Source organism: Trichechus manatus, unplaced genomic scaffold, assembly GCF_000243295.1.
Source record: "Trichechus manatus latirostris isolate Lorelei unplaced genomic scaffold, TriManLat1.0 scaffold00040, whole genome shotgun sequence".
NCBI lineage: Eukaryota > Metazoa > Chordata > Mammalia > Sirenia > Trichechidae > Trichechus > Trichechus manatus.
The window spans coordinates 11,937,517-11,961,569 of record NW_004443976.1 but is presented as its reverse complement, the minus strand read 5'-3'; the positions used below and the strand labels follow the sequence as shown (position 1 = coordinate 11,961,569).

Genomic DNA, 24,053 nt, shown 5'->3' with positions numbered 1-24,053 from the left:
GAAGCCAGGTGTGGAGGAACAGGAAACAAGAGCCAGGGCCCAGGACAGGTCAGCCCTAGAGAAACAAAGGGACCGACTGAACTGGGGACAAGGAAGCCAGGAAGCCATTTGGATTTTTTTATTCTTTTTAAATACTGTACAGTGAAAAATAAATACGCCTTCTCATCCATCAGACAAGGTTGGTCCCCCCTCCCCCTAGGGGACCTTGTCACCCCACTTCGTACACACCCCTGGTTCTACTCCAAAACCTTCCCCGTGCCTCCCACCCACTTATACCCTTACTATCCCCGTCTTCCACAGTGATGAGGCCCCAGAAATGGGGGGTACAGGATGGGAGGAGGGATAGCAGGGGAGCCCCCCTGAACTGTCAAATATGGGTGGGTCAAGGAGCACCCCCCCAACAGGCAGAGAATAGGGGTGTTCAGAGAGAGATTGGGGAGTTAGAGGATAAAGGCACATCCAGTCTGATGGGGAAGGAGAGAGGCTCCCCTCACCCTGGGGGCAGGGTGGACAAGAGGGAGGAGGGTATGACCCTGTTACACACCACTCCACCAGCTCCTGGAGGTTGGGGGGACCCAAGCTGCTGTGCCACCCCCCACCCCCCTAGATAAGAGCAGCTCCAGCGCAGGTCAGTCAGGCCTGGGAGGGCCATGGTGTTGGGCAGCAAGCGAGATGGAGAAGAGAGGGATGCGAGCTGGAGGTTTTATGAAACCCCATTCACCAAACTACCCAACTCCAGGGGGGCAGAGAGCTCCCCATTCTCCGAGGGGCCCTTAGGAAGCTTGCTGACAGAGTCACCCTGAGGGGAGTGGGAAAGAAAATGGAGAAAAGAAAGCAGTAAGTAGAAATTCAGGTGTATGACACGGCCTGCCATCTAAGCCCTCCTGGCATCTGGTTATCTGTCTCTGCAGTCACTCTGAGAGCCAGAAAATCCAAACCAAATTTTTCTCTTGACCACTATTTTAAATGCAATCTAAACTCCATCACACATAGCCTTCTCTGCAATTCAGTAAGAGATTTCTTTGGGAATTTTTTTGAAGCCCCCTGCCCCAGGATACAACAAAAAAGGGGCAAGGGGTAAACATCCTGCCTGCCTACCTTCTGTCCTGAAAGAGAGTCCTCTGAGGGTTTAGTGCGTTCCAGGGCTGGCCGCTGGCGGCTCTGCGACTCTGCGCGCGAGATGTAGTCAGCCACAGTCACTGGGGAAGGCAGAGGGCCAAGTGTTGGCAAAGGAACCGAGGTATCCAGCCCCTAGAGAGCCACTCAAGCCCAATCCCTGGTTTCCAGAGGGAAGGAGCCACCCTATTCTCTCAGCTCTGAGGAAGGATTCTGCACTCCATGCTAGCTCACCTGGCTGACGGTCTCCACTGATAGAACCATCAGTGCGATTACCACGGTTACGCCGACGGCGGCTCCGGTTACGTCGCTGGGGTCTTGACTCATCTTCTATGGGCAGGGAAAAATAAGTCATGCACCCAATCTCCCATCCCTCAATTCTTGCCGTCTGTAATTGTTCAAGCCCCAGGCACACCCCTCACCCAGGCCATTCTCTGTCATGTTGGGCCCATCAGATTCCAGGCCTCCATCCATGACAGTCCTATCTTCGTCAGTGCGGCGGCGGCGGGAACGACGGCGCCTGGCACTTGCTGGGGGTGGTTCTCCAGGCTCTGAATCAACTGGGGGCTCTGGTTCCGACGTGTCCAATAGGCTGTAGGGATTACTGTCTGGATCCTTCAGCACTGGTTAGAGGAAGAAAGGAGTTGGGAGTCAGGTGTCCACCTTGCCCTCAACCTTCCCCTTGGGCCGCATTCATGACTCCAGCTGTCTGGTACCTGAGCTAATGGATGAAGAGTTGTATCTCGAGGTAGGCCGGGGGGCAGGTGGAGGTCCCCGACCTCGGCCCGCAACTGGCCGCCTCCGGCTTTCTTCCCCCCGGGTTGGGGGGTCTCGGTCACCAGGCCCAGCTCGGTTAGGCTCCTCTCTCTTCTCTGACTCTGTCTCAGAAGCTGTGGATGGGTCTGAACTGGGGGCTGAAGAACATGGTGGGGCTCAATCAGGGCCACTCACCCCACCCAAGGGTCCATCACAGCCCCCAATTTGGAAGAATTCTCCCACTCACTCAAGTCCCCCAGCCAACCACCTCTTCATCATACCCATCACCCTTTTCCCCGAGCTCCCACCCAGACCTCTCCCCAGAAGCCTGCCTCTCCTCGCCTCCCCCTCCCATAGCAGCCTCACCATAGGCAGGACCGCCTGTCCTCCGGCCCCGGCCCCGGCCCCCATAGGTTCGAGTGGTGTGGAGGGAGGAGGAAGAGCTCTCGTCAGTGGTATATCCAGCCTTGTCACTGCCACCGCTGCCCCGCCCACTCCCAGGAGGGCGAAAACCCAGCCCAATCTGCCGAAGCTGCTCGTCAATTTGCAGCCTCTCCAAGCGGAGCTGCTCCACCTCCTTGTTGAGTAGAAGACAGAGAAAGGTAAAGAGGAATAAGTATGGGATTGGTGGACAGTCCCCTTCCTTCTTGCTTTCCACCCTGACCATTCCTACATAGCTAAGCTCTCAGAATGTACGGAGAAGGAAAATATTAGCTTAACAGGGAAAATTCTGGGATTCAGTCCCACAGTCCCTAATCTCCACCCAAGTTCCTGTTCTACTCAGAGATACAACTGGGAACCACAACTCCTAACTTCAGGCACCAGCAGTCTTAGTCCCCTTGCTACAGCGCCGCATCTTTCCTCTCCCAGGCTTCGAGCTGGGGTACCTGCAGGTAGGAGAGGTGATATTCCAGCAGAGCCTGTGCATTGCTGATATTCTCTCGGGTGCCGACAAATATGAAGGGAACCATTCCCTGGAGAAAACAGGCAAGGAAAGATGGATCAGGAAGGACAGTCAAAGGGAAGAATAAGCCCCACCCTGTCTCCTGGGGGAGCCCAACCCCCGCAATGGGCTCTAAATCTACTAGCAGAAACAAAGTTTCCATGGCCCACCCCTTAGAAATCCCGGCCCTCAAAAAACGACTTTGAGGACAATCCCACCTACTCCTGGAAGCCAATCTCTAGGCCTAGGTTCCCCATACCTCCTCCCTGGGGTTCTTCTTGTCATTATCACCTTCCACTCGAACCCTCACCACACCAGATTTATCCACAATCTCCTGGATCACTTTACCGTTCTTTCCAATCACTTTGCCTGAGTGGGTAAAAGAGAAATTAAGCTTTTTTGGTTTTGTTTTTAAAGGAAGAAAAGAAGAGTAAAAATATAGTTTTCCAGCCCCATCCCCTGTCTATACAGGGATTCCATTTAATTCACTCTCCTGTTTCTAGGCTTCTGATGAGTTTTCACAGAACAAAATACTATAATTCCTAGATATTTACTCTTCCATTTTTATCAATCCTATTATGGACTATTTGCTCAATCCTTGTGAAACTGGAAGTCCAGAGGGAGGAGCCAATCCCTGGCTACAAGCCTAGAATCACTTTAGAGACTCTCACATCTGGCCCCCAGCTGTATTCTCTCCTATACATCCACACCCCCGACTCACCAACCAGGTTCCTGGGCACTTGCACTGAGTCCTCAGAAAACTCAAGGTAGCTCCGGGCCTGCCGGCACGCCTCGGGGGTCTAAGGGAAGAGGATAGGGAGGAGTTACCGAAACAGAGTACCTGGATCTCAAACAACCATCTTTCTGCCACTCTGTGTTTTTGGGAAAATGTGCTGCCATCATAGTCAGACAGGAAGGTCAACATGACTCAGATTTCCTATCTACTCTGACCTCTCGTCTCTCTATCGTCTAAGGGACCAACAACAGGCATCTTTTGCTGACCTCCCCATAGATGCGGAAAGTACAGGTCTCTTCACCCAGCTCAATAGCAGTCACCCCAGGTACTTTTCGGGCCTGCTGGATGTTGGCACCGTGAGTCCCAATCGCTAGCCCCATCAGGTCCTCTCGCACTGTGAACTCCTCCTGGAATGCTGCTGCCAACTGCTTGCTTGTCTGAAAGGAAAAGGCATGGTAGGAATCACTTGGGTGGAAGTAGGGGGAAAGGCAGGTCTAAATTTAAAAACACCTGTCCCAGGTACCTAACCCTTTGCATAACTTAAATCCAGAAAAATGTGCAAAAGAAAGCTTAAGCCAGGAGCACCCTGGAGCCTGCTGACCACTAGGACCTGTGTGGAAAATTCAGGGACTTTTAATTCCACTCCTCCGTCTTCCAAATACCAACTGCTTGGACACGGTAATGAGGGCAGAGTTTGGGCTATGAGCCACCAAAGTTCTGGGCTGGGCTCTCACACTGTCCAGCTGTGTGATCCCGAACAAAACATACTCTCTATTTTTCTGTTCTGTCATCTGCTAAATGATTCCATCTGGCCTAACTCATTCTCAGAACTATCAAGAGGATTAAATAAGGTTGGTATGAAAGTACTTTCCATAAGGTAAAATGCAAGTATCAGGAAACACTACCTTATTCAAACTAGTATCAACTCCTCCCAAAATAAAACCCAGATTTCAAAAAACTGAATAGAAAGCAAGGGGTTAAGAAAAGCAGAAAGCAAGCCTCTAGAACACTGCAGATCCACTTCACTTCTCAGCCATTCCTGAGAAACTCCCTGGGCTCAGGGGCAGGAAGACATGAAAGGTCCTGGAAAATGAGTCCCAGGTAGGAAGCACCAAGTAGGAAGGATATCAGAGGGGGACAGCCCAGATTGCAATCCACTACTTCCTACTTCCATGATGGATGGGGTTGAATTACAGCAAGGATTTACACTAGGCAAAAAGAGAAAACTGGGAAAAAGTAGTAAGCTGGGTGTTCAAAATCACTGAGTTGGGAGGAGGAGGGAAAACACTACAATGATTTGCAAATGTTTGCTAGAGGAGTTTGTGAAGCGGTTAAAAACCAAGGTAAGAATAATGTTTATTTCTTAAACGACCAGATGGGTACAAGGGCATTTGTTATATTATTCCTTACTCTTTCTTTATACACATTTTATAACGATTCTTTTGTATTTTTAAGTGTTTAATACTTTTTTTACTGAAACAAAAGAAGTTAAAGATAAGACTTCTTAAAAGAAGTACACAAGTCTCTATCCTTAAAACCTTGCACCTATGGCTAACTTAGTTTATCTGGTACACTTTGCCATATAGATCAATACAGCCAAGTCCTAGGAGAGTTGACTATTCTACTTTTATCATCAGGAAACCTGCTCATCGGGAACTAGGGCAGATAGCTTGTATCATCTGGGGGTAATGGTGAATTTTTAACTGCCAGTGCACTGAGCAGCGTCCCTGGAGGAGTGAAAGATTACCATGATCCAGAATTTGCACAGGCTCAGAGAAAAGCTCCAGAAAGACTGGTTCACTTGGTAATGTTTAAATATACACACACATAAAACCCTTACTCGTTCAGAATGACATAAAACCTAGAAAAAGGGAACCAATCATTATATGACCTCGTAGAAATATTCTAGTCTATCTCATTGCCATGGATGAAAAAGATAAGATTTTCCAAAGGTTAATTATTTGACAAAGTAAGACTTAGGATTCCAACTCCAGTGGTCTTTCCAATATACAAATGGTTCTCAAACACCCTACAAAGCTCTTTGTTTTCCAGAGGTGCTTTGGAGGTACTGGGGGAGGTAAAAGCCACCCCGCCTTCCACTTTAAAACAGCTGCTATGATTGATCTGCTTTGTGCATTGTGTAAGAAAAATATCACTTGATGGAACGGTCCCATGGCTAAAAAAAAGTTTGAAAACCATCACACTATAATGTGAATGAGTTCTGCCATCTGAAAAAACCAACCCACCCAGGTTTAATGGCCCAGAAAGACTTTACAGACTTTTGGCTCAATAAACAAAAGAGTATGGATAGAGGATGGGGCGGGAAGAGGGGAGAACAACAATACCATTCAGCAACTAGAAGTAGAGCCAAAACTTACCTCTAGGTGCTTGGTAGCCTCTTCATTGCGGGACATAAGTAGCAATTTGGTGCGTAGGCTCCGGAAATGCATATCACCCAGCAGAGACGCCCGCTTCACAGGGGCCTCGGTGGTTGACTGGGAGGAAACCAATGGATAAGTCATTCAAATTGCTTTGGACACACACTGGGGGAGAATCCAGGGCCTGGGAATCAAGGGTGGGAATTAAGAAATGAAGCCAGGGAAGGGGAAAACCACTGTCAGTCTCACAAGGGCCTACTATCTGGGTGCCTAAGGGAAGTGGTTTTAGGGTGCAAGCAAGGAGCAAGCACAAGGGGAGAGCTATATAGTCTATTTTTGAGAGTCCAAATATCTAAGGGAGGGTCCTCAGTCCAGACTGCAATATGGTTACCAGGTAATAAGAAAATTAAGGTCATACTTGGGAAAGTCTAAGGAAAGGTGGGGCTACCTGGGCCAGTAGGGATCAGGAGCAATAAAGTTCTTTCTGATAAATAAATATAAGCACATTTTAGCTCCTCCCTTTCTGAAAAGGGGCTTAAAGGGGAAAGGGAAAATTTGTTGAAAGGGCTTGTGTCAAATTCAGTCAGAACGAACTTACCAGAATGAAGAGCTCACTATTTGTGATGTTGAGAAAGATGCAGTTAGCTCCCAAAGCTTTTTTGAACTCTTTATGGACGTTTTCGTTGGAGCAGCTGCAGAGAAAGCAGTAAGTGATCAGAGGGCAGTGGAAGGTACAAGGGAGAAAGGATAAGAAAATAAGAAAAGAGGAAGGACTGCAGGAACAGTACAGGGACAGGGAAAACGGAGGAACTGAGTACACTGAGCATGAAGGACAGAGATTGGGACTGTGAACAGGGACAGTCAAGAGAGCTCCCGCTCGCAACATCCCTAAGACTCACGCCTCTCTCAGATCCTCGGGAACAGCCATGGTAACCTTGAAGAAGCTGCCTTTGGTTGCAAGGGGATTGGGATTGACTGGCCGAAGCCGCTCCAGGGTGACAATCTCGTTGTAAGTGGCATCACAGGCAGCGTATTCAATGACATAGAACTGGCAAAGGGAAAGAACGAAGTTGTGGGTGATCTGAGCTTCTATCTCCTACCTTTCTATGACCAGAAGATTTGCTTTAAAAGTTCTTCAAAGGCCTTCACAGTCACTCACATCTCCCTTCATCATCCGCACCCGGGCCAGCCACCAGCCACAAGGTTCCTGCTCATTGGCTCGAGAATAAACCTGAAGAAAAGTCAAAAATAAGAGAGATACTGAGGACCATCTAAAAACATCAAGAATGGGATGAGCACTGAGATACTTGGGACACTTCCTAAACCCAGGATAAAGGAAACCTGAGGAAGGAGCTGCTAATTAAAAATCAGAAGCCACTGGATTCTACATGCTGTTATCATAAATGGAAGAAAAGTGAATCCCCTGAAACTGGGTTTGGTTGGTCACGACAGTCATGGAAAGGGAACAGCTAAACAGACACTAAAAATCTTTCTGATTTGCACTTCACTTTTCCAAAGGCCACAATGCTGGGTGTACTAGCTTAGCTGTGGAAGAGAGAAGTGTGAACCAACCAGAGAGGAGCCTAGGATCCAGGTTACAGGGTAAGGGAGATGTAAAATCCTGGGAAAAGTAGCATTTAGAAAGGGTGGACACTACAGCCCTTACCTCCACTTCATCCCCTTCCGTTATCTCCTTATTATAGTCAGCTGGAGGTGGCAGCCGGACATCCCCAAAAGGAATCTGTCTCTCACTTTGCCAGCTGCAAGGAAAACAGTGATATGAAAGCCATTCAGACTGACAGGGTTACCCATTTCTTCAGGAAGATGTTACTGCCTCAGCTGGGCAATTCCCACCGTTCCTGGTAAACCCCAGCCTAACTCCAGAGGGGTATCTTCCTTCTTTTGCTAGAATCTGAAGACTGGGTGAAATGGCTCCCATCCTCACCAACTTCTCAGGCCTTTTCCTCTTCTGGGATCCTAAGTTGCCCACCCAAACCCTTGACTCTCCCCCAACCTATTACATGCCTCACAGGACTCAGCCACCCCCTCTTCTCCACTCTCCTTCTAGGACCTAGTATGCTGGATTCTCTATTCCCAAGGTCTTACTTGTTTTCAAAGAAGATGGTGACAGAATCTTCATGGACATCCTTCACAAAGCCCTAGAATAGATTTTAGAAAAAAGGGGAGGAGAGAAAAAAAAAAGGAAATGATTTACCACTACCTCAGCCATCAAGGGAACAGACATTTGGAAAACTAGAGTTATAGATGGGGACACAAGCAATCTGAAGACAGAGCCAGAAAAGCTGTATTGTGGAAAAAAGAATATGAATGTTGAGGTAGAGAGAAGGGAAACGATAATGGCATGGAAAGAGATGTGAAAAAATCCAGAAATAAGATGGGACAGGAATTAAGTAGAAGGGCAAGCACCACCTACATCAGAACACCCCGGAAACTGTTGGGGGGTGGGGGGTCTACTCTGGCTCCTACAGGGGCCTCCCTATCTGCCTACCTCCTGTTGTGCTGAGCAGCCTGCCAGAGTTCAATTAAAATACCAACAGCATTCAGCAAGGCTAAGAATATCCCATGAGACAGGGTGAGGCTGTCCTGGAACACCTAGAGGACACTAGGAGCTGCCAAAAGACAGAATGGTCTAGCTCCCCAATACAGCAAGAGACTGAGCAAACTTGGTGTCCTAAGAGAATAAGAAGTTCAAAATGATGAACACAAATCTACAGAAGGAAAAATTAGGACTTTAAGAGTTGTCAGATTTCTGCATGCTAGAAGAACACTGCTGAGAATATGAAAACAATAAAATGTACAGAATACCCCAATTTTGAGATCATGACAAAGGAGAGGATCACGAATAACTGAAGAGCTGGGCCAGCCTCACTGAGGAGGCACAGGTGTTCAACCCTGTGTTGCCAATTTTTCTGCCTTCTCTCCCTATTCTTCACATACTCAAAATGAGGGGTTTCTAATCTTGATAAAGTCCAACTTATCAATTGTTCTTTTATTGCCTGTACTTTCGGTTTCATATCTAAGAAATCTTTACCTAATGCAAGGCCACAAAGGTTTCCTCCTAGAAGCTTAATAGCTTTTTGTTTTACATTTAGGTCTATGATCCATTTTGAGTTAAATTTTGTACATGGTGAGAAGTATGGATCAAAGTTCATTTCCATAAATAGGTATCCAGTTTTTACACTGCCATTCTCCACTGGGTTGTCTTTCACCTTTGTCAAAAATCAGGAAATGCAAATCAATATATTATGACAGAAAGCAGACCACTGGCTGGTGGAAGGACTTTTGGGAGTGGTGGAAATGTCCACTATCTTAATTGTGGTGATGGGTTCACGATTCTATACATATGTCAAAACTTAACAAATTATACATTTTAAATATGTGTACATCATTGTATGTCACACCTCAATAACACTGTTTAAAAAAAAAAAAAATCAGGGGTTTCAATACACAGGAACTATTCTTGAGCTTTGCAGCTAGGGACAAAAACTGAGCTTAGGAGAGAAAATACCAAAAATGCCCTGAGAACACTTTTGTTGCTCCTACCTCATAGCACTGGTCAATCACAATTACTATATTGTTGTTCCTTACGTTGGGAAAACCTAAACCTAAATCTGAGTCTTGTTACAAACCCTCTTTCTCTTCTTTAGGGATAGAACCTTGTTATGAAGGCCGAGCTCTTTGTTAGAGCCTTACCAATGCCCAACACATCAGTACTCCTGGTTCCTCCTGGCCTCTGGCCTCTTTCTTACTCATGTTTTCTCTGTCATTCTCTTCCCCAGGAATGTTTTTTCTATTCTTCATTCAGATTCAATACCCATCCCTAGTATTCTCCACTCAACACTTCTGAGGCATAAAACTGCTCACTACTGAGTCCCTATTTCCTTTCGAATTCTTCCCTTAGCTTCTTCTTAAGTGTCCTCCTCCTACAACCACTAATACTTTATTCCTTCCCTCTTCTCTCTCTAAGGGTCTGTCTGGATTTCTAGGAACAATTCAAGCAGCCTCTTCATATGACCTTATTCAATTCTTTACCCGAAATGTCTATTCTAAGCTTTAGAAATAGTTTATCAAGAGAGTTAGCTATTCTCAAAATATTTTAGGAATGAGATAGAAGGAAGTGAAAAGAGACAGATGGAGAAGAGAAGCACTTGCCTGCCTCTTTTGTGAAGAGACTCCCACTCCTAGATACACTCATTCACAAAAGCTCTAATCTAATTCTCCTCTAATATGTCAGGGTTGGCCCTCAGGGTGAGGTATCAATACTACCCTGGTTTTTCTAGCAAGGCAGGAATGCACAGCTCAGAATGGAGCTATCCCTGTCATCTCTCAGCAGTTCAACCATCACTTGCCCTAATACCTCCAGGGTTATTTTCTTTCAAATACCCTCCAAAAGGAGCTCTCTCTCCACCTTCACTTTCTAATCCAGTCATTGCTCCTTAATTCCACCTATATCACCCCACATGCTAGTTTTTGCCTCCAAGGGAACCAGTGGTGGAAACTGAGCTCCTAGTTCTGCTCAGTCCATGCTCATTGGGAAGATGAGCAGGTGAGGGCAAGACCAGGTGAGCGAATCTGTTAGAAAGCCAGAAGCTGGTGATCAAGAGGATGACTTGGTTCAGAGGCCATGGCATATCCTGGCTTTTGGCTTCTGGAGCCTAGGATCAGGCAGAGGGGGAGAGACAGAGAGTCCTACGTTCCTTGCATTTGGTACTTCAGTTTCTTCAGATCAGAAGATATGAAATTAGTCCCCACTGTCAACTTATATTCTAGTCCTGCAGTCTCAAGATAAAGAAGGGGAAAGTGTACACATAAAAACGGTTGAAATGGCAAATGTTTTACCAGGTATATTTTACCACAATAAATTTTTTAAAAGAAAGGAAGGAGGAAGTTCTAGGAGAAAAGCAGGGAAAGTCTGGTTAAAAACCATGTTGAAGCTCAGGATGCCATGTTCTTTAAAAAAGGAATGAGAGTTAGCTTAACTAATAAAAAAAAAAAAAAAAAAAAAAAGGTCTGCCTTGAGCATTATGCTCTTTAAAGAACTATCTATGTGAGATCGGACTGACAACAGCAACTGGAGGGACTGGACAAGAACCATCAGGGGGCAGTGAGTTTATGTTAATGAGAAAGGAACGGTGAGAATGGTTGCACAACTCGAACAACATAATCAATGTCACTAAATTGTACATGTAGAAACTGTTGAATTGGTGTATGTTTTGGTGTACGTTCTCACCAACAACAAAATAAATACAATTTAGAGAGGGAAAAAATAAAAGGAATGGGAATCAGGATATCAAGGAAAGATCTGTTAAGTTGGATGACTGTGCCCTGGAAGGTGAACAGGTATTTTATTTGGAAGACTACAACTTTAAGAATAAAATACATTAAGTTCTGACAGAACAAGAAAGGTTGGTGGGATAGCTACAAGGTAACTTAGATCCTAGATCTTGTATTTGTGGCTCTATCTTTCTTAGAAGAGAATCAAAACAGTAGGACCCAATTTTGAAAGAGAAAAGGACCTTCCTAAACTTATAACTCTAGAAAAAGTGTAAATACTCCCTGACCTACACATAAGTTTGCTGAGTCATGAATATTAAATCAATAGCAAGGTCAGAATGGATAAGCATCTATATGGCTCTGAGAACTGAGGAAAGATTAGTCTGAATTTAGGGATTTATTGTTTTTAACTGAGGCATGGGGTAAAAAATGCTTAAGTGGCCACATTACCGGGCTTTCAGCTCAAGTCGAAATTCTACTCTCTGAATCAAAGCATCTTGTCCCCAGTTCACTCAAAAGTCTGTCACTGCCATAGCCCACAGGAGAAATGGGAAAGATTCAGAGACAGACTCTCTGTTGGACACTTGTATGTGGAAAGCGAAATATCTCCCTTCCCAACAATATCATACAGTTAATTTGAACTGGATACCAATCTTTCCCAGCTGCGCTTGTCTCCCACGCTTCCTAGAACAGAAACAGACATCATATCTTGATCTCAGAGTCAATTTAAGAATCACTTTTCTTGGAACTCAGAATTTGAGGGCACGGTGGACCCAGATGAAGGACTAGGGGAAGTGAGGCCAACATCTTATGAGGAAGGGTATTTCAGTAAAGGTAATATAAATTCGGGGGAAAGGATATGAGACAAGTATGCTCTATCAGAACCGGAAAGGAATCAGACTTTTTGCCAAAGAAAACAAAAATGCTATACACCAGGCTTGAAGAAAAATTCCCAAGAATAGGCAAGCGTGCAGAAAAAAATGAAAGAAGAGATCAGCTGGAGCTTCCTTCAGCTAGACATGGAATAAGGTGGTTCCTGAGGATAACACAGGAATATAGAAACATTAGGCTAAAAATAAAAAATTTGAATTGAGAAGCTAAGTTAAGACAAATACGGGTACCCACAGTCACTGAGTATAAAGAAATCTGGTAAAGGGAGTAAGGCAGCAATGGATAGGCATTTAGGGTGGGTACAAAAAGAGTACGCTGAACTTATCAACTGAATTTGGGGCAGAAACCATCCACTCTAAGGGAAAATATGAGACCCTTTCCAGTTATAGTAAGATATGACTTCATACAGGAGTTGGAGAAAGTCATTTCCAAGGGCATGAAGGTTAAGAGGTCTATTGTGGGAGAAAAGACTTGAGGGAAAGTGAAGGAAAAGGGGCTCTTTTCACCACAAGTGATGTCATGAAGATATCTCTTCCCCAGCTCCTCAGGGTGAAATGAAAGATTGAGACAGGAATCAGGAAAGCCTCTAGACAATCCCAGTCATAAGGTCCAAAGAGGTTCAGAATAACAATGGTTACACAAAGAAAAATTCTTGGGAGGCAAGTTCTATGGAATCAAATCCTGGAAGGGGGGCAGAGGGCTGAAATTAGCAAGGGTCTTTAAAAGCGAGTCCCCCCTTCTTCTTCCAAAAAAGACCACTGTCAGATTCCCAAATTGGGACAGCTGGCTAGAAGCCTTCTAAAAGTGGAACTCTTCAAGAAGAGGATAAACAGAAGGGATCCTCATGCGATCCCTTTTAGTGTTCCTGAAGATGGAGAAACTATACGAATAATCTGAACATTATCTGAGGTCAAGTGAGATAACTAACGCCAAGTTCAACCCTGGATAGATACAGCAGACCGGCTGGCCTTAGGATAAATGGGTGGGGCTAGAGACTTGCGAAAAGATGCCACCTTACGACTGGGAGGCAACTTGTTTGGAATAATCCAGAGTTCCTGAGGTCGAAGATGCCAAATGCCATAAATCAATTTTGACCCTTTCTCCTCGGGCTGGGAACAGGAATACAAGGTGAAAGTGGGCAGCTTTTCCCTGAGCCAGTGGGCAGAGGTCTCTCTAAGGAAGATGAAAGGATCTAATATGGGACAGCCTTCCCACGGGGGAATGAGGGAGAAGAAAGAGAATTCTATATATGCTTGGACAGTGAAGAAATGACATTATAAGGTCCAAAGTATGTCTTCTACCGTGAAACAGGGCAAGTCAATAAGCTGGGTAAATGGGGGTTTTTCTAGGGGGAGGAAGGAGACACAGATTCAGCCACAACAATGCCCTGATTGATAGTCATTCTCTCTGAGATGAGGTATAAAGCAGGTGTAATAGAGGGTCAAAAACAAGAAAGAGGGTTAACTCCCAGAGGTCTCCCCAGGAGGGCTAAGGGTGCGAGCGTGAGTCTAAGGTTCTAAGGGTCAGGACTTGGCTCCAGAGCTCGATCCCGCCCCGCTCTTCCCTGCTGTGGCTGGGGGAGGGGGTAAAGGCAGGTGTCCCCGATCGGCGCGCCGCCTCACCTTGTAGAAGGCCCCGTTGGAGCCGCGCACCTCGACGGGCAGTCCCAGCTCCACATCCCCCCCAGAGGCCAGGCCGCCCATGGCGCCGCCACCACCTCCAACTCCCCCGGCGGCGGCTGCAGTAGTGGTCTGAGTCCGGGCCGGGCCGGGCCCCCGGCGTCTCCCAGGAGGAGGAGCCGGAGGGGGAGCCGCGGGGGGCGGGAGCCGGGCCGGCCCCACGGCGGCCCTGCCACAGCCAACGAGCAGGGGGCCGGGGCCGGGCCGCTCCCCGTCCGCCGCCGCCGCCTTGGTCTCCGCCACCGTGAGGGAAACGGCCGCCGCCGCCGCTGCCTTCGTCACCTCAGCTTCCGCCCGCCGCCGCCCCCGCTGCTGCCTCAGTCCCGGGACCCGCTGCTGCCGCTGCCGCTGCCGCTCCACGGCCTCCACCTCCCTCTGCCGCCGCCTAGTGCGCAGGCGCACCGGGAACCCGCCCGCCGCGCGCGGGGCCCCGAGGGCCACGGCGCAGGCGTCAAGACTGGCGACCCTGCTCGCGCTCGCCAGCGCATCGGGAGTTCTACACTCCCTTTCACTCTCTCACGCCCCCTCCTGGTCGCTTGCTTGCGCTTGCGCAGAACGAGTTCAGCGTTCTTCACCGTCCCCGCCCCACTCTCTTCCACTATCCATCTCTTCCTTTCCCCGCCCCACAACACTGAGAGCTAACCAGTCATGGGAAGGGACGGACGGAGCTCACTCAGTCGGATTGGATTTCTCCTGCTCCTGGTCATACCACAGCCAGTTCACCACTAGGAGCCCCACTTGGTTTGGACGTGTTAGGGATGGGCATGCGCCTCAATGACTGCTTGGTCACTTTCCCCACCTTTGTCTTTCTTGGTGCGCACGCTCCAAAGGGGAAAAAAAAAAAAAAAAAGTCGAAAGGCAAAAAAAAAAAAAGTGCTTGATGCGCTTGCGCTGTCCAAAAGCGTGTTTTGAATCTCTTTTAAGCTCCTATAACTTTGTGCTATAGGAGATTTAAGAGTCACGGTTCTTGCCTGGAAAATAATACACGGAAATCCTGATCATGCATATAATGAAAAGTTACAGAATAATTTCAAGGCAACACCGGGAAATGCAACTTAGATTGGCACAAAATCTGATTACCAGGGAGTAAGGGTAGTAGGAGGAAAACTTTAGGTTCTGGAGCTGAGACAAGAAATTTAGGCAGAAGTGAGTTAGCAAAGAAATTAGAAATCATGTATTGTGCATCCAATCACTGAGTAAACATTAAGCCCTCACTCTGTTTGGGGTCCTGATGGCACAGTGGTTAAGAGCGCCGCTAACTAACAGGTCTGCAGTTCGAATCCACCAGCTGCTCGGTGGAGACCCTACGGGACAGTTCTACTCTGTCCTATAGAGTCACTATAAGTCGAATCGACTCCAAGGCGACGAGTTTGGTTTTGGTTTGGATATTTGGTTTAAGGAGCCTGGCTGGCAGTGGTTAAGTGCTTGGCTGCTAACGGAAAGGTCAGCGCTTGGAACCCACCAGCCACTCTGGGGGAGAAAAATGTGGCGATCTGCTTCCATAAAGATTACAGCCTTGGAAGCCCTATGGGGTAGTTCTACTCTGTCCTATAGGGTTGCTATGAGTCAGAATTCACTCAGTGGCAACGAGGTTTTGGTTTTGGATGTTCAGTTTGTGCTAAACTGCTGCTAAGCTAAAGGTCGGCGATGCAAGCCCACCCAGTGGTACCAAGGAAGAAACAGCCTGGCAACCTGCTTCTGTAAAAATTACCAAAAAAAAACAAATTGCCAGTGAGTCAATTCTGACTCATAGAGAGCCTCACAGAATTTCCAGGGCTGTAAATCTTTACCAAAGCAGACTGCTACATCTTTCTCCCACAGAGAGGCTGGTGGGTTTGAACCACCGACCTTTCGGTTAGCAGCTGAGCGCATTAACCACTGCGCCACCAGGGCTCCTTGTGTACAGATTACAGCCAAGAAAACCTACGGAGCAGTTCTACTCTGTAACACGTGGGGTCGCCGTGAGTGAGAATCAACTGGACAGCAACAAACACTATGTTCCAGTCCCTCTCTTAAGTGCTAGGGATACAAAGACAAGATGTGGTCCCTGCTCTCAAGAAGTTTCTAATACATTAGGGAAGGGACAGTGTAAAAATGGAATAGTGGCAGCATCTGACCTCCTCTAACTTGACGAGGAGGAAAGAGCATCAAGATGAACAGCTCAAGGCTGATTCCAACGAGGCAGAGGTCAGACATGCCTCTACCCTCCAACCTTTTTACCAATTCTGACACCAACCATCCCTCCCAAGGCACTCTCTACTTCTCTGCTGGGTCCAATAATTTGTTGCAATGGCCACACAGAATTCACAAATAATACCCATGATTATGGGGTTTATTAGGAAAGTAACAGGTTACATATAATTCAGGTTCAGGAATGCTCAGGATATAGTTCTTTGAACAGGACAGCCATTTCTCAGCTGTACTCACAGGCATGCCTCTCTCTGGCCGAAGGCGCTCAGCTTTCTCACTCCATGGGCCAGGAAGCCCACTGCACTGTCTTCTGCTGGTCTCCTGGTTCTGCTGCCACCACTTCTCTGCTGCTGTTTCTCGCCATCTCTAGAGTTAGAGCTCTCTGTCTGTCTCCTGACTCTAGGAGGTTTTCAGTGCAGGGATACCAGATCCAAAGGACACACCCCACTCCTGGCTCTTCTTTCTTGGTGGTGGTGAGAGCCTCTCTTCCCACCTCTGGGATGGCTCATTTTAAGCCTAGTGGGATGGCAAAAGTGACCATTCCCTTTGTTAGGCCTCCATACACCTTATTTGCATGGTCCCACCCCCACAAGGGTGCCATGCACCTTATTTACATTATTAGCAAGCTATCCAATCCCCTTGGTGGGCCACAAGCACCTGATCTGCATACTCCTCACCTGGTAATTTGGTGGGAGTTACAAAGACTATGGCTCCTGTTACCATCGATTCCAACTCATAGTGATCCTGTAGGAGAGTAGAACTGCCCTATAGTGTTTCCAAAGCTAGCTTTACAGAAGCAGACTGCCACCATCTTTCTCCCGCACAGCAGTTGGTAGGTTTGAACCGCCGATCTTTCACTTAGCAGCCTTGTGCTTTAACCACAGCACCACCAGGGCTCCTTTAGACTAGCTAGAAGGGCCATATTAGGTAATTCACTCCACTGCAGGCAGATATTTAAACAAATGCACAGAACGTGATTGAAGATATGATAGAGATAAGGACTAGGTACAGAGGGAAGCCGCAAGAGACAATGGTCGTTGTTCATAAGAGTGGTCAGGAGAAGAACTAGATGGTGCCTGGCTACCACCAATACCACCCTGACAGGGAACACAACAGAGAGCCCCTGAAGGAGCAGGAGAAAAGTGGAGTGCGGAACTCAAATTCTAGAAAAAAGACCATCCTTAATAGTTTGATTGAGACTGGAGGGACCCCGGAAGACATGGCCCCTGGAATCTCTGTTAGCCCAGAACTAAAACCATTCCCAAGGCCAACTCTTCAGACAAAGATTAGATTGGACTATGGGACATAAAATGATACTCGTGAAGAGTGTGCTTCTTAGCTCAAGTTGATACATGAGACTAAATGGGGCAGCTCCTGTTCAGAGGCAAGATGAGAAGGCAGAGAGGGTCAGGAGCTGGTTGAATGGACACGGGAAATCCAAGGTGGAAAGGAAAAGTGTGCTGTCACAGTACAGGGAGGGTAACTAGGGTCACAAAACAATGTATGTATAAATTTTTGTATGAGAGACTAACTTGAATTGTAAACTTTCACTTAAAGCACAACAATTAAAAAAGAAGAAAAAAGTGGATCAGGGAAGACTACACAGAGGAGGTGATGCAAATTGAGATTTGAGGGATGAGTAAAAGTTTGCTAGAGGAAAGGTGCGTTAAGAATATTCTTGACAGAACAAAGAATACAATGTGCAGAGGAGCAGAAAGAGCATGTCCTTCAACTAGCTTAAACTAGCATTTGGCATGAAGGAGGGACCTGCAGGAAGCTATGCTGTGAAGGACTTGTAAGTCAAGTTAAGGAGAAAGGTTTGTAGTTTATCAATAAAGGCAGCCATTGAAAGAGTTTAGGCAGTAGCATCAGAGGTGGATTATCCAATAAGCAAGGTAAGCACCTTATCATCTGTAGTGAACAATCTCACATGGGTTTTGAAGTCTCACATTGGTTTCACCACATCTTAGAGAACCATGTGGGATTGTTCACTACAGATTAGTAAGTAAGCACAAGTAAGCTCGTGCTTACCGTGCTTACTGGGTCATCTGCCCCTGTCAGGGATTGTAAATTTAAAAAGAGGCTTTGATTCTGTAGGAAGAGCTGTGGGGTTGGGAGAGAGACAGATGCCAGCCATACCTAAAAGCAGAATCTTTGATGTGGAGAAAAAATGTAAAATTGTTCACTACAGATGATCTGGTAACCAAGGTAAGCACTGTGCTTACCTTGGATAATCCGCCCCTGAGTAGAATAATATGATAAGATTCGCATTTTACAACTGTGGTGAATAAATTGAAGAGTAAGGGTGGTCTTGAAGGCACTGAGACCTGTAAGGAGCTGCTACCAGTGAGAGAGATGAAGAAGACCTACCTGGATTAGGTCTATGGGTAACACAGGTACAGGCTGAATTTGAACCTGCTAGATTTGAAGTGGAATCAACAAGAATTGGTGATGGGAGGGTGGGGTAGGGTAGGGTCAGGAGTCGGTGAAGAAGTGGCAGGGACACAGGACAACTCTCAGATTTCTAACCTGGGTTACATAGTGAATGGTGATGCCAACCACAGAAAACAGAACACAGAGGCAACAGGTTGGAGAAGGTGGTGATGAGTTTAATGAATTTGGTTTTCAACTCCTTGAGTTTGAGGGGCCTGTGGGCCACTGAGCAGAGATGTTCCCTTATCTTTAACAAATTTCTCTTTCAGATACCAGCTTGAATATAATTTCCTTAGCCTTCCACCATGCCCACACTAGGTTAGGTCCCCCACTGTACACTGTGGAAGCATCCTGTACTACTTTGTGGCACTCATCATGGTTGTAATAGTAATAATTCGTGCATTATTTTGGCCTTGTCCTTCTTCAGCCACCACACTGTAAGCTCTATGAGGTCACAGACTGGGTTCTATGCCCATTTGTCCCCACCACTGCATACCCTGTACAAGGAATCAATGTCCTGCAGGTAGATGGACACATAGCTGGGTGGCCCAGGAGAGACCTGGGCTAGAGAGGTGATGTGGGAATCATCAACATATTAGTCATAGTTAAAGTTGTAGGGGAAAATTAAAGTGCTCTCAGAAAGCACAGACTTCTAAATACATTTCAAGCCCTCCAAGCCCTAGTGCAAGCCAATCTTAACCATGTCTCCTCTCCAAGTCTGTTCCAGCAATGTCAGATTCTTTTTAGTACCTCAAATGTACTACACACTCCCCCCTAGTCATTCTGCACATGCTATTCCTGTCTGAAAGGCTGCTCCCCCTTTTCCCACTCCCATCCATTACCTGAAGGAACAAAGAAAGATAAAGAGGAAAAGTCAAACCTGAGAGGACTGCTGGTGCCAGAGGCTTGGAAGTTGGTACTGGTGTCATTTCTAAAACAAAATTCAGTCACTCCTATTGCTTAATAGTCAAATCTAAACTCTTTAGTATGACAGCCAGCACTCTTGATAATCTGCCCCACTTAACTTCTCTAACTCTGTCTTCCTCCTCATCAGAATCATTGATGATATTCTTCTTATCATTTCTATCACTCTAGTTTCTGCTGTTCCTCCTCGGTTGTTCTCAGAAGCATCTCTTCTTTTGCCAGGCCTTTAAATAATGGTATAGTTGAGTTCCAACATGGACCCTATTCATTTTTCAGTCTATACACACACAGTTTCCAATCAGTACTTTAGTGTCTCACTTTAAATATGAGCAGACGACTGAGAATTACCAGACATTTGAGGAAAGCCTCTAAAATGAAAGGCTAAAATGAATAAAGAGCGAGAGACAGAATAGCTTAGAAGAAACGTAGGCTATGCAAGGAGACTATGTAGACTATCATAAATATCCTCGGAAAGATAATAATGTATATCCATGAAACAAAAACAGAATGTCTTAAAATGCAGAGAACAAAAAAAGAGCTCTTAGAAATTAAAAATCTGAAAGCAGAAGTGAAGAAAATCAATAGAAGGGTTGAGAAATAAAATGTAAGAAATTCCTCAGAAAGTAAAGCAAACAATGAAGGAGAGAGAAAATATAAGGAAATTAAATGACTACTGTTTGGGGTTCAACATCTAAATAACAAGAGTTTCGGAAAGAGACAATGGAGATAATGGAGGGGAGGAAATCATAAAAAAAATAACAATAATTCAATTTCCCATAATTGAAGGAAATGAGTTTCCAGATTGAGAGGACCCACTGAGACCACACTAAGACATTTCAGTGTAAGATTTCAGAAAGCTAGGGAACAAGAGATGATCCTAAAAGCTGTGGTGGAGTTGGGGAAGAAAATAAAAACAGGCTTCATACAAAGGATGCAGAATAAGAATGATTTCGGGCTTCTTAACAGCAACACCAGAAGCTAGAAGACAATGGAGAAATGCCTTCAAAATTGTGAGGGTAAATGATTCTAGTTTTTTATAACCAGCCACACTGTCATACAGTATAGAACAAAGACATTTTCAGACTTATAAGGCCCCAACAAATTAACCTCCCAGGTACCCTTTCTCAAGAAGTTCCATCAAAATAAGAGAATAAACCAAGAAAGATGAAGACATAGGTTCCAGAAAACAGGAGATCAACATAAGAGACAGACAAAGGGAATCTCCAGGATGGAGGTAAAGAGAGATCCCAACAGTGTAGGAGGCCTAGCAAACTCTTTGGACTGAAGCAGGTCTGAAGGCTCTGGGAGAGAAGTCTTCAAGATGAAATAGATACAATTCCTTATGTGTCTGTATATTCTGAGAAAAGATTAACACAATTGAGGGGGAATTTTCAGACAAATTAGAATACTGTGCATAGAAAATGAAGCAAACAAACAAAGACAAGTATTAATTCCAGAGAAAACAAAAATGGTACAAGAAAGAAAAACAATCATAATCTACCACATGGCTCAGCTGCGAAAAGTATTTACATAATCATAATCATGTAAACACTAAGCATAGATTCAATCAGAATTATGACATAATACTTACTATTGGAAGTATGGTAGAATAAGGAGCCTGGTGGCACAGTGGTTCAAGTTCTTGGCTGCTAACTGACAGGTCGGCAGTTCAAACTCACCAGATACTCTGAGGGAGAAAGATGGAGCAGTCTGCTTCTGTGAAGATTTACAGCCTTGGAAACCCTAAGCGGGCAGATCTACTCTGTCCTATAGAGTCAGAATCAACTCCATGGCAATAGGTTTTCATGGCAGAATAGGAGGTGGGGGGGGTCAGGTGATGGGAGGATTAAAACAGAGCTAGCTCATCTTCAACCACGGGAAGTCAATAGCTAACACCTTAACCAGAAATTTCAAGAAATACCATTACTGCATGAAACTCTTGAGTTTGATGTATGGGAGGTAAATAGAAAACATTAAAAAAAAAAAAAAAAAAACTTTAACTGAAAGTGATTGTCTTTTAAGAGTGAGAGGAGTTGGGGGAGTACTGCTTTTTTATACAAGCCTTGTAGAACTATTTGACTCTTTAAATAATATAACGTGTATCTATGATGTAAAAAAAAAGAAAACATGGATGTAGGGGGAAATTACGGGATGCTAGGAGATCAATTAGGAGGCTGCGGTAATTTTCAAAGAGAAGTGATAGTGGGAATGGGGATAGAGCTATGGAGAGATTTTAATTTCGATTTCTCTTTGTTGTTGTTAGGTACTGTAAAGACATTTCCAACTCATAGCATCCCCATGTACTACAGAATGAAACACTGCCCTGTCCCACGCCATCCTCATAATCGTTGCTATGTTTGAGCCCATTGTTGCAGCCACATGTCAATCCATCTCATTGAGGGTCTGCCTCTTTTCACTCACCCTCTACCTTACCAAGCATGTCCTTCTCCAGGGACTGGTCCCTCCTGATAACATGTCCAAAGTATGTGAGACACAGTCTTGCCATCCTCACTTCCAAGTAGCACTCCAGCCGTACTTCTTCCAAGACAGACTTGTTTGTTCTTCTGGCAGTCCGTGGTATATTCAGTATTCTTCACCAACACCATAAATGAAAGGCATTAAAAGCCTCCTTCCAGCCCTCCCCACTGTTCTCCCTGCAACTGACAAAACTCTTATCACCCCATACCAATCACCCACTACACCGAATACAATCCCCTTATAGGAGGCTAATGAAGTGATGAGTGGACAGGAACCTAAGGATGCAGACTAGGGAGATGTTTGAGTGCAAAGACACCCTGAGAAGAGCTGGTATGATCTGGGGCCAAGGTGAGAGGAATAACATAATGTGTAAACTCTGAAAACCAAAGATAAAACAAGATGGGGGCAAGATAGACCTTGAAAATTCTGTTTCCTAGTTTATACCTTCTCTTCTGCATTAATGTTTAAAGTTTTATTTATTCATATTTTGAAGAAATAACACATGGACATGGCACAAAATTCAGAAGGCCCAAAGTGGTACATAGGAAAAGTAATCTCTCTTCTTCCCCTGTCCCCTGGCCACCCAGTTCCTCTCCTCAGAGGCAACTCTCTCTTCTGTTTCATGCATCTTTCCAGAAAGTCTACTCTGCATTAAATTTTAAATTAAAAATGCTCCATCACTAGATATATTATTCACGTTTACAAGACATAAATCTCTGTCAGATTAGGATGAGTTGAGGGCGTGAATGAGACTGAATTTACCTCTAGCTCCTGCCTGGGGAAAAGGGCTCACCAGCCTCACTGTCTCTTGATCAAGATTGTCCTAAGGGCTCATCAGCAATAAATTGGTTTAAAGGGTCAAACGCTGGCACCACCAGGAAGAATTTGGACCTCTGATGTGTTCTCTTTGGTTGACACTTCGTCTTTATTTTTAATTTGAATTTTAAGGTGGGTCTTCAGCTCTCTAGCGTCTAGACTTCCATAGTTCCTTTTTTTTTTCTAATAGTACTTTATTGAGGTATAATTTCATACAGAAAAAATGCACCAATCTTGTGTAGAGCTTGATCAATTTCGACAGATTATACACTCATGTAACCATCACCCTCATCCAGACTGAGCTCACATACAGGATGGATTGTCAAATCAGATGCAGAGATCTTACTCAGTGTCAAAACTTTACCAGTAATTTCAAGGATACAGGCAATCAAGGCGTTCAGATGGAACAGAGAGTTCTGAACATCAAAGGGAGACCCTAGATGCTGCCTTCCCACATCAGACAGGACCTCTGGTAACTTTCATACACCAATTATAAAACATCTCATCTCCGTTCCATATCCCAGAGAGTTGTGTATGTGACATTTTCTGGATACTTGCCTCATAAATCCATAAATCATGGGTTCTCTTCACTGTAACTAATCCATTAGACAGAAGCATCCTGCTAAGGGCATTTCAGAGATAAGTTCTCTTCTTCTTGGTAAATCTAAGTAAATTACTATAAGTCTAATGGACAAGATTAGACTGGTCACCTGCTTTTTAGTCTTTTACCTGGAGGCATTACTCTCCCTCCTCCTGTGAAGAGAATAAATGGAGTTACTGGCCAAAGATATAGACCATTTCCTTCAACCCCAGAAAGTTCCTTTCCAGCTGATTCTCCCCTCATCCCACCCAGGGCAACCACTATTGTTTTATATCATCCTAGTTTAGTTTTCCTGGTCGAGACTTTACATAAATGGAATATGGTATGTACTCTCCTGTATTTGACTTCATTTGCTTAATATAATGTCTGTGAGATTTATCTACATCATAAGTCCTATTTCTTACAATTTACACATTTATGTTACCTGCCTGTACCCTTGCAGTGTGTGAATTTTCTTCCCACTGATATGACCATTTAATCAACGGTTAGTCCACAAAAGAAATGGTATTTCACCATTAAAAACGATGACAGATGTATATTCAACAGCATGGGAAGATGCTTCTGACATACTGTTAAACAAATATATACAGTGAACCTATGAGAGCCGGAACTCGATGGGACTGCCTTGTTTTTCCAGGTCTCACAAGTTTTCTGCCTTTGACAGGGTGCAGTCTTACCACTTTTCTATCACTCATTTTAGTAGAAAATACTAGTTTTCCTCTCTGACAAGTTTCTGCCTTGCACAGGTTCCTGCTTTCGCAGGTTTTCCTGTATGTTTGTATGCGTGTGTATGTATGTGTGCATATATATATACATA

The 24,053-nt window shown here is 45.3% G+C and overlaps 2 protein-coding genes across 5 annotated transcripts in view; both read right to left on the bottom strand.

Annotated features, from left to right (window-relative positions):
- Window positions 1–22: 22 nt before the first annotated feature.
- On the bottom strand, window positions 23–21,008 carry FXR2 (FMR1 autosomal homolog 2). 2 transcript variants are annotated; one of them, XM_023731102.1, is made up of 17 exons: window positions 20,933–21,008; window positions 8,036–8,088; window positions 7,596–7,689; window positions 7,089–7,160; window positions 6,829–6,977; window positions 6,528–6,621; window positions 5,930–6,046; window positions 3,818–3,988; window positions 3,537–3,615; window positions 3,075–3,184; window positions 2,760–2,846; window positions 2,239–2,449; window positions 1,833–2,030; window positions 1,539–1,739; window positions 1,351–1,446; window positions 1,099–1,199; window positions 23–799 (listed from the first exon to the last, which is right to left on the bottom strand). In XM_023731102.1, exons 4-17 carry the CDS (start codon window positions 7,101–7,103, stop codon window positions 704–706), a joined length of 1,725 nt encoding a protein of 574 aa, XP_023586870.1. In that variant the 5' UTR covers window positions 7,104–7,160; window positions 7,596–7,689; window positions 8,036–8,088; window positions 20,933–21,008; the 3' UTR covers window positions 23–703. The 2 variants fall into 2 exon arrangements, with proteins under 2 accessions (XP_023586870.1, XP_004376082.1); XM_004376025.1 differs by lacking the exon at window positions 20,933–21,008 and adding an exon at window positions 13,738–14,180 and having other exon boundaries at window positions 104–799.
- Window positions 21,009–22,786: 1,778 nt separating this feature from the next.
- The window catches only part of SAT2 (spermidine/spermine N1-acetyltransferase family member 2), a 3,795-nt gene continuing 2,528 nt past the window's right edge, over window positions 22,787–24,053 (bottom strand). The window contains exons 7-8 of one of the 3 annotated variants that reach the window (XR_002824056.1): window positions 23,346–23,388; window positions 22,787–23,257 (exon numbers count right to left, since the gene is read on the bottom strand). The gene's annotated coding sequence lies outside the window, so the exon portion shown is untranslated. Of the gene's footprint in view, window positions 23,389–24,053 lie in introns of all 3 variants that reach the window. The other 2 variants (XR_002824055.1, XR_002824054.1) reach the window with 2 other exon arrangements.